This window comes from Xenia sp. Carnegie-2017, unplaced genomic scaffold (assembly GCF_021976095.1).
Source record: "Xenia sp. Carnegie-2017 unplaced genomic scaffold, XeniaSp_v1 HiC_scaffold_1, whole genome shotgun sequence".
NCBI classification, from domain to species: Eukaryota; Metazoa; Cnidaria; class Anthozoa; order Malacalcyonacea; family Xeniidae; genus Xenia; species Xenia sp. Carnegie-2017.
In genome coordinates, this window is record NW_025813402.1 from 8,050,926 (window position 1) to 8,061,939 (window position 11,014).

General features: G+C 33.6%; 1 protein-coding gene across 1 annotated transcript; it reads left to right on the forward strand.

Moving 5' to 3' along the window:
• The first annotated feature begins 5,676 nt into the window (after positions 1–5,676).
• LOC124442668 lies at positions 5,677–6,867 on the forward strand. The gene is made up of 2 exons (XM_046993163.1): positions 5,677–5,846; positions 6,073–6,867. The coding sequence occupies exons 1-2, from the start codon at positions 5,754–5,756 to the stop codon at positions 6,724–6,726; spliced, it is 747 nt and encodes a 248-aa protein (XP_046849119.1). The 5' UTR covers positions 5,677–5,753; the 3' UTR covers positions 6,727–6,867.
• Positions 6,868–11,014: the final 4,147 nt, after the last annotated feature.

Below are 11,014 nucleotides of genomic sequence, written 5' to 3' on the forward strand. Positions count from 1 at the left end.
TTTGTTTTTATGTTTAATTTGTACGTCTCTTTCTTCTTATTCCTGTAAGTCTTTTATGTCCTTCTTATACGTACCGAGGTGGGTGGATGTAAATCAACGATAACATAATATAAACTGAACAGAACATGAACCTTTTGGAGTAATCCTTTTCATTTGTGTTGACAGATAACATTCCACTCAGGACACATCGTTATTGCCTTGAACATCAACATCACCAAGAATACCATATTACCATAATTTTTCATCGTACCATTAGCATGTTGTTAGTCGTAGGATAGGAAATCGGTTTGAATTCGGATTCTTATGTGTGACTTGTCTTCGTTTTTCAAATGTTTCAGATGTCACTTAAATAAGATCCTCTTCCTGTTTTTAATTTAGAAAACTTTTTGCTAGCTTGCATGATTGTTTACATAATAAATGCATTAGCTATACACTTGTATTTTAAAATGCAGTTTGAGTGTAGCAGAATAAGGCATTTGCAAATGCAGGATTATTGCAGGACACTCATGCATTTGTATTCACTAAATTTAATTATAAGGTTCATGTTTCATAAGTTCAATGTAATTCATCAATAACCTTCATGGTCAACTAATCGTGTCATTCATGTTTCATACGTTAAATTTAGGTAATTTTCATTGTCACGTTTCAAGGTTAGCTAATATGGCTTACATAGGATGAATGACGTATGTCTTTTTTGATGACATGCAAATTTTGTAAGTACTGGATATTTTAACAAGTGGAAGCACTTTTATCACCGGCAAATGTTGGTAGACTTTCTCGACTGCTCGATCGTTCTCATAAACGTCTCTGAGGTTTGCATAAACAAGTGCAAACACGAAAAATTTCACATGGAAATTAATCATATGAAGAACTCATTGTAAACTTCCAAAGATGAGAAACTGTATGAGGAATGTATAAAACAATTTATAACAAACATGTGAAATATTTTAAACATTGCGGGTTTGATGCATGACGAAAGAATGCATTTTTAAGCCCTAAACATCTTCGTATTACCATGACATTGTTATATTTATCAATAGAAGGGTTTTTTTAATAATGACTTTTGCATTATTTAAGACAAAAAAAATGTTTACTTTGTATGCACAGGCTTATGAAAGCCAAGGAGACCTTTAGGAGAACTCAAGAGCAGATCAGGGCTAGCCTTAGAGAGAAAGTTGATTGCCCATGACCGACTGGTCGAGAATTCTCACAAACGTCTCCGAGGTTTGCATAAGCAAGTTTAAACGAAATAGATCCTTTCGTATCTCGAATCTGAAGGACACGTGTACTACCACATTTGAAGGTTTTAAAATATTTTGTCTTCTTTGGATACATATATGATTTGTCCAGAAACTCTTTCAATAAAATCAGGAAAACACCAATTATCCTCTCCTACAATCAGGGGAACTCCAATCCTATTCATCTGCTTATTTGTAGCTATGTCTCGTTCTTATTATCCTTATATAATTCTTTTATGTTCTTATTTTGCATATCGTCTTATCCTACTTTAATCTTTATATCCTTTTGCTATTTGCTTATGTAAAATTCAATATTCTTCCAAACTTGAAATACGTGAACAAAAATACATTACTTTTTAATTCTTTTGAATTTCATGCATTACCTTATAAAAATTTATTCCATTTAAATGTGTATCCAAAGTTAAATACCAATTACTTGTTACATTAATTTTTCTTATAATCATGTGTCATAATGACATAAAGACTCTTTTATAAAACTGACCAGGGCATGGCTAGAACTTTAATGAACTTTAATGACTAACAATAGGTACTCCCTATAGGGCTTTTCAGTAGCTATTTACAAAATTGAATACATATACATATTTGTCTTATAAATGTATGTAAAAAAGATTATTATTAAAAGGATTTTAAAGATAAAGGTAACATTACAAGATGGAACTACAAAAGATCTTTTAAAGCTTTCTTAAAAGAATCAAGAGACTTGGAATTTTTCACATCTTTGTCTAAATTGTTCCACAATTTGACTGCCCTATATGAAAACTGCTAGTTAAAAACTTAAGTTTAAAATCGGATCATTTAATTACAATAAGAATTCGTGTGATAAAAATTAATGCCCAACATAAAGTTCTGATTAGAGCCATAGAAATAGACTAAAAAAACGAATTGTAAAGTTAAATTTATTGTGACGTTTCGTCTTTACTCAAGACATCTTCAGACAAATAATAAATAGGATGATAAGACAAGATATTGTATTTACAAAAAGGTGTTAAATTACTACTAAAGGAAGCGGTGTCGAATGGATACATGATAAGGAAGTTAGGAAGTAAAATAAAGAGAAATTAAAAGAGGTTAAGTGGAATGGAGTTTCCTTGCACATTAAGTGAAGGCTTGTATTTATTGATTAGAAGGCTTTCATGAATGGAGAGTTCATAAGTATCGTTGGAAGAGGAGATTATTTTAAAGTCGTCTAAGTTGGGGGTGTGTCCAGTTGCGTTAATGTGAGCAAGAATGCTTGATGATGCAGGGTGGGAAACTTGGTTGCCTGTAAGGGGGGATATTCCCAAGGGCTCCGAAAATCTGGTGTGTAGATGACGTGTGGTTTGACCCACATACGAGGCGTTGCAGCTTCGACACTTGAATAAATAGACTACACCAGATCTCAGAGGCTTGGGAATTTTGTCCTTAAAGGGGAAGAAAGAAGAGATACGTTGAGAAGGGCGGAAAACAAATTTAATGGATATATGTGGGAAGGCTGCAGCACAAAGGCTATTGATTTGTGTGCGAATTTGAAGGGAGTGTATGCCGGTGAAAGGAAGACAGAAATAGATGGGCATTTTGTGAGCAGTCAAGACAGGTGGTTTAGGGGCAAAGGTGTTGTTAAGGAAGCGACGTGTGATTTGGTCAATTATGCGTGAAGGAAAGCCGTTTTTGGTGAGTGACTTTCTGGTAAATTCGAGTTGTGTATGAAAATTTTCGTAAGTAGAGCAAAGATTGAAGATGCGGTGAAGTAAGCAGGAGACTAATGAAAGTTTGTAAGTAAGTGGGATGAAGCTGTGGAAGTTAGTGAAAAGGCCAGTGAAAGTAGGTTTGCGGTAGACGGAAGTGGTGAATTTTCCATTAGTACGAGAGATATCAATGTCAAGAAATGAGAGCTTTAAATGAAGAAGGACATTTAAACCGCTACTTTACCGACGCTACGTTGACGACTGTTTTTTACTTTTTCATTCCTCTGATCACGTCCCTCTCTTTCTTGACTATCTGAACCGACAACACCCTAACATCACTTTCACAGCTGAAGTCGAACAAAACAGAAAGCTCTCATTTCTTGACATTGATATCTCTCGTACTAATGGAAAATTCACCACTTCCGTCTACCGCAAACCTACTTTCACTGGCCTTTTCACTAACTTCCACAGCTTCATCCCACTTACTTACAAACTTTCATTAGTCTCCTGCTTAAATATAATATCTTGTCTTAACATCCTATTTATTATTTGTCTGAAGATGTCTTGAGTAAAGACGAAACGTCACAATAAATTTAACTTTACAATTCGTTTTTTTTTGGTCTATTTCTATGGCTCTAATCAGAACTTTATGTTGGGCATTAATTTTTATCACACGAATTCGATTTCCGCTCGGCAAGTCTCTCGCTACAATAAGAATTTCCTGTTTTTATTCGAGATTAGAAATTCCTGTAAGTTAAATACCTTTTAGTAAGACACACATGCAAACGCCTCATTTCATCAATATCACAAATTTCAATTTCAAGGGGAAGCTTGTAAATTGGCAAACTTTGGATCATGAAAACCTAATGTTTCAATTTGATACATTTGGTATTTGTCAAAATGACGCATATGCTGACATTATAGGTCAGCTAATCCTATGACAAATGACGCACGTATTTTTTAATAGCGTAAATTTTTGGTAAAAAAAGTACATAGGTTGTAATGTGTTTTCTTTTACTTGTTTGTAAAGCCTCAAGGCAAACTAGGTTTTTCGTTCAAAGAAATGTTTTACTGATTTTTTTTAACGTTGGGTACGTTCACTTGGAATGTTCACATTTAAATGTAATTTATGTTTTGAGCAACGTAACAATATACCAATATGGTTTGAATTTTATTTTTATAACAAAAATCGCATATCTGATTTCATAGAAAATCAAATAAAACTAACTTTTTGTAGTTTTTTTCAACAGGAGCTTGCTTGCATAGTTTATTTTAGCTAAAAGAAACTGTAAAAAATGTATTTGGGTTCTCTCAAAAACACTGTTATATAACTTACAGTTAAAAACTTAAGTTTAAAATCGGATAATTTAATCACAATAAGAATTTCCTGTTTATAATCAAGATTAAAATACCTGTAAGTTAAATACTTTTCAGTAAGACACACACGCAAACGACTCATTTCATCAATATCACAAATTTCAATTTCAAGGGGAAGTTTGTAAACTGATAAAGAAGGCAAACTTTGGATCATCAAGACGAAATGTATTTAATTTGATACATTTGGTATTTGATAAAATCATGCACATGCTGACATTATAGGTCCGCTAATCCTATGACAAATGACGTACGTATTTTTTTGATGACGTTCATTTTTCGTAAAACAAAAATACATATGTTTGAAAGATGTTTGATTTCACTGGTTTGCAGTTTAAAATTATGCGTAGCACAAGCAAGAGCAAGGCAAACTAGGTTTTTTGTTTAAAGAAGTCTTTGAAGTGACTTAATCTTTTAAACGTTGGGCATGGTTGACATTGAAATGTAATTTATGTTTTGAGCAATATGGCAATGCAGCAATATGGCTTGACATTTGTTTTTATAACACAAATCATATTTTTGGTTCATTACAAAATCAAAGAAAACGCATTGTTTTTTGGGTTTTTTTTACAACAGAAACTTGCTTGCATTGGGTATTTTATTGAAAGAAATCGATAAAAATGCATTTTTGCTCTTTCAAAAACGCAGTTGAACACATATTAAAGCGACTATACTTAATCACTTTCGAAATTAAATCTCGGGTAAATGATAAAGGAACTCAATAACTCCAATGATGCAACAAAAATGAAACAACAACGTTGAAGGCCCAAATTTTACATCGGAAAAAGCTGCATAAATCCGATACAACTTTTATTTAAATTGCATACTAAGAATAAGGGCGCTTCTTCCAGATAAAATTACATTTTTTATTGTAAAGGGATCATATTTTTTTATTGCATTATACTATAATGCAGCAATAATTTAATTTTTCATGCCATTTTCCGAAAATACACGTCTTCCACGACACCCGTGCAATATTAGACAAGACGCCGCTTCCACAAATAGTTCGTGCATCAAAATAAAGTGGTATTTCACCGTTATTTAAATTCCTAATCGGAAACAAAAATATAACTAACTGAACAATGGTTTCTGTATGGATGAAATGTTATACATCATTAAATCACAACCTTAATTCCTCGGGTATGAAACTAATCTCTTGAGCAAGCTAGATAAGAATTTCCTGTTTTTAATCGAGAGAAAAAACAACTTACCGTATTTACGTCAAAGTAGCTATTTCAATCATCACCATTATGTTGTTGCTTTCATAATGATTAACGACAGTGTTCTTTCAATCATGATCTACGCATTAGTATTGATTGATGACAGGTTGATAGGGCGAAGCTTTGTTATAAAAAGGGCATCGTCATTTATACTTGCAGCTAGCTGTTCCTCTCGGAAGAAGATAAGCGACACACGGCTTTGAAATAGTGAATTGAGTCGTAAAACAAAACAAGCAATGGAATTATTTTTTCTACCTTCCCTACTCTTCACGCTTTTCATTCTCCAAGTCAACGTTATGGAGTCAGCTGATGTTGAGACCCCCAAAAAGGTTTGTTTCAAACTTATTCAATTTAAAGAGATAAATACTGGAATAGAACGTTTGTGAATCCTGACAGAATTTCAACGAGGTATGCTCGCAAACAGGCACTGAGGATAACATTTTGAAAATTTGGATTTTTAAAATTTATATATCATATATATGCCCAATCCTGTATCACATTAAAAACATGTGTTCTACAAAACATTGCAATCTTTTAATTTTTTTTCGAACGTAGTTTGACATCAGCTCTAAAAGTTGCGTGGATTATCTGAGAAAAGGATACAAATCTGATGGTTTTTATGATATTTATGATTTTAACACCAACAAAATCATTACAGTGTACTGTGACTTGACTTCAGAACCTGGGTCAGCTTGGACGTTGGTCATGTCTTTTGCGTTGAAGAACAGGTTAACAAATTCAATGAATGCCAGGGCCCTGCTGCAGAACGTCCCAATAAACGAGCAATCACCAAACTGGGGGATCTATCGTATGAGCCACTCTCAAATGAATTATCTGAAATCACAGTCAACTCACTGGAGAGCAACATGCAGTTATCCAACAAACAAAGTTGACTATAGAGATTATGTAAGAGCAAAAATTTCTGATTTTGATGTCATGACCTTTACTGGCAATGGTATTTGTAAGAAAGTAGAGTTTGTAAACATCCGTGGTCATCAGTGCGCTCAATGTACGTCGAAATGGTGGCAAGTATTGGGTGCATACGCGGCCCATATTGATAGCTATGCTACGGGCTGTGATCTGAATCCTTCCACTGGTTCTGTGGTTTCAGAAGACAACTTTGGCTTCTACGGTACAACCAATAATAAGTTTCGTTGCACAGAAAACCAGTTGTCTACAACCAATTGGTGGTTTGGAGCCTACAAATGATCAATTGACTAGAAAAAACGTCACACGAAGTTTCAAGTTCAGTCCAGAATTTTAGTTTTTGATTAAGACATCACATCACGAACAAATGATCTCGTGTGTACCTTACTATAAAATTATATATTAACAAATAGTTTTTCAAAATTTTGCTTGTTTGTGTGATGTTTTTATAACACTTACTACAAAAATATATATTAACAAATAGTATTACAAAATTTTGCTTCTTTGTGTGATGTTTTTATAACAGCTAAACCATTCACTATTTTGCACAATTCTGACTTCATTTATATTTTTATTTTACAAATGATTTAACATGAAGTACGTGCATTTTTCAGTCAAGTATTTTCTCATTTTAAATGCCCGCCAAATCTCTCATTAGTATCTCTAACTCTTTCAAATGATCACATGATCAAGCAATTGTTTCATCATTATCGTGCATCATCTTCGATAACGATGATGAATCTTAACCTTAATCTTAACTTGCATCACAATACCACGTCATCCGTAAACAATTCCTGTTCATACAGCAGTTGGGAAAATTGCAATGAAAATTCAAATAGCAACGTCCTTTGCGCTGGCTATACATATACAGTATTTACACTTTTTTAATTATGGCTAGTTCTAGTCTGAGACATCAATTGAAAGCAAAATTTTTTCAAAAGAAACTAGCCAAAAAAAGCAGAATATATATAAATATGCTTTCTTCCTGTCAATTAACGTTTGATTGACGCCGCTCTTCTAAGTGCCGGTACTCTTTTGAAATATTCTTCATCCAAATGGACGAAATCATAAGTGATTTTATACATCAAAGCAAGCAAGCTTCCTTTTTCCTTTTTCAAACGATTCTAAAGGTAGTTCGGTAATTATGATTGTTACGCTGAATTTTCATGTACGATTTCCCGTAAACAAAGAAGCAACAGATATTGTTAAATTTTAATCACCTAATTAACTAAGATTAAGGGTTCCAATCTGGCTTTCCGTAGTCAACTTTAATCTAGCATAGCTGTTTTGTATTTTGGAAAATGAGCAATTTTCAGTCTTTTTTGTAAAATCCAATTAGTTGTAGGATATTTATGCTCTATTGCAGCATTATTAAGTTCATATTTTGAGTTTTGAGCAATTTGCAGTAGTAGAAATATTTTATGATCTTTGTTTGCGCCTGTACGTTGAATCATTTATGACACCATGTTACATACTGACATCTTCCATAAAATATGAGTTAGTCCTATTTTCTTTCCTCTTTTATCTCTTCTCACACTTTTGTAAGTTAAAAAATTAATCAATTTCATGTTGCAACAATGAAAGTAACATTAGAAAGAGGATGTACATGTGACTCTTTTAATGTCCATTGTCGAAATCGTGCCTTCAAAATTTGCGCGTGAAATGCCAGAATAAAGCTGTTAAGTGAGATTGAACGTAACGAAAAACTTCATTATCTTGGCTATGGGAAAATTCATTCAAATAGAAAGTTTCCTACGTCTGTTTGTAAACTGATTCTAGATGGTGAACATTAAAGGTGATCGTAATATAGGTATTTGTGATATCACACTATGTTTAAATAACACGTCGACGCTTTCTGATAAAATTATAAAGAGTATAATTAAACAAACAACTTTCACTCCCAGTGTCTACAAGACCACGTGCTCGCTAAAATATGTATTAATGTACATATATGAATGACGTAATAAACTGAACTATATACATATCTTTTAACTGGTGAATATCTTTTCTCGCAAACTATCTTGATTCCAACACACTATACATATATAGACGATGTAAGTCAAACTTTAATAAGAAAGGTACTTGGCTACATCACAAAACCTAACAGTTGAGCCATGAATTGACAACTAAAAAGCATTGTAATGTAAAGTTTCTAAGCATCAATGTCACTATCATAACATATGCACTTTCTATGTAGCCATACATGATAGCACTGAACTCTTTTGATTACTCTGAATTTAGAGAAAATTTGAGCTCGTATAATGAATGCACAAAATCACATGCAATGAAAAGTTTTTTAGGGTACTTCGGCATTCATAGAAAATGTAAAGTATGCACACGAGGTGAACGTTTGTCACGTGCAGTAAAGTGAATGTTTGTTATTCTGTAATATACATGAATGCCATTATCCCATGAACTTTAGAAACAGTGATTGATCACAAGCATATATATTAACGATTGTGTTACTTCAGCATCTTGCAAAAAATTTCTTGACTAACCCTTTACAGGGCAGTGTAGCTGATTTATAACAATTACCGAAAGAAATGTGTGCACACTTTGCATGCAAAAATTTGCTGAGTAAAGGGTCAATTTACTGTAACACGATGTCGCACTGCTATGTACGTTCACCAAAATCTTTTCCAAACTCCTGCACCGAAAAGCACAACTATGACACAAGATACATAGGGAATCACTGGCAAGGGTTGTAATCCCCTACAGGGAATTGTTTAACCCTTTACCTGGCAATGTAGCTGACTGGAAACAATTACCAAACAAAATGTGTACAAAATTTTTGAAAAAACATTTCGATTAAAAGGTTGAGAATGTTAGCTAGCAGTGCTCTAGGAATCTAACCCAGAGGCCAAAAATTTCATTTGTCTATGCCATAGACTCTATGGTATTCAGTATATGACTTATATCATAATTTATGCCAGTTAACATTCGATTAAAAGGTTGAGAATGTTAGCTAGCAGTGCTCTAGGAATCTAACCCAGAGGCCAAAAATTTCATTTGTCTATGCCATAGACTCTATGGTATTCAGTATATGACTTATATCATAATTAAACATTTCGAGACGTCGTATGGAAAAGTCAATATCATATTTTATTTCAAACACTTAACTTAACGCATAAAAATTGATTTTAAAATAAACGTTTTAGTGCTACTAGCCTCTAATTCTGAATCTTCGAACAAATTTTGGTTGCATTAAATTCTTGTCCCCAAACCTTGGGCACATTTTTTACCGCGAAACGAAATGGAAGGAAAACCAGCAAAGCTGAAAAAAACCTTTTGAGTGAGAAAGTATATATATTTTGGAAAATGTTTCAAGTATATGTATCGAGTGTTTTTAGCTGACGTCATAGCCACCATTTTTGTTGTTTTCATCTCAATGAAACCAAGACTGAATTTATGCCAGTTAACATTTGCAACAATCAGGAGATCAAAACACTGTCATAAAATATTCTGAAATGTGTTGAAGACTACAAGTATCTAAGATCACACATAAAGAACTCAGAGAAAGACTTAAACATCAGAAAAGGTATTGCATGGACTGCCTGCAACAAATTGGAAAAGATCTGGAAATCCAACCTAGATCGGAAATTTAAAATCCAAATTTTTCGAGCTCTAGTTGAGCACATCTTATTGTACGGTTCTGACTCTCTCAGCCAAACAACAGCAGCGTTTAGATGGAAGTTATACACGTCTCTTAAGAAGAGTCCTCAATCTCTCTTGGCAAAACCACCCAACTTTAGAAACAATATATGGAGACCTACCAAGAGTATCAAACTTAGTTTGTAAGAGACGTGTTCAGTTCGCAGGCCATTGTGCACGTGCAACTGAGGAACTCATCATGTGTCATCATTTGTACTTTGGAGACACTCATCATCTGAGAATAGATGACGCATGTTAACCTTTCCAGATAGGATAAGACGAGACACAACAATTCCTAAGGAAAATCTGTTAACAGCTATGAAAGATAGAGAATACTGGAAAGATGTGGTGAGTTCAATCTCGGCTGAGGCCGCAAGATGATGATGATGATGATTTTGTTGTATCAAACTGAAAAGAACTTTAATGAAGTTTTTTCAATTGTTACACCAATATGGCTGCTTAATCCATTGCCAGGTGTACTCCTTTGGGAATGGGGATCCCGATGCTTGTCCATCCAGTGGGGGATCTATAGTTAGTCAAAATAAGTAACAACAACCCATCCAGTTGGTTAAATTCTTTGAAAGTTTCCATCCAACAGCAATTGAATAAAAACTGCTTAGCAGTTTTAAAATATTTTACCTAACGATGGGGGAGATACTGAATTTGCTTACTGTGTATAATAAACATTTTGACCTCTAACTTTTTCTGCTTCAGCCCAGTATTTGCTGGTGATTTCGTAAGTTTTTATGACTACCAAATTAATTTTAATCATTCCAGTTACATCAAAGCTCTAAAGACGAATCCACTCAAAAAATTCTACCAAAATGTTACTATAAGTTTGTAAGTTTCTTAGTGAGAGAATTTATTAAGGTGTGTAATACAGCTTGATAAATGTAGCTACAGCTTTAAAACACTACAC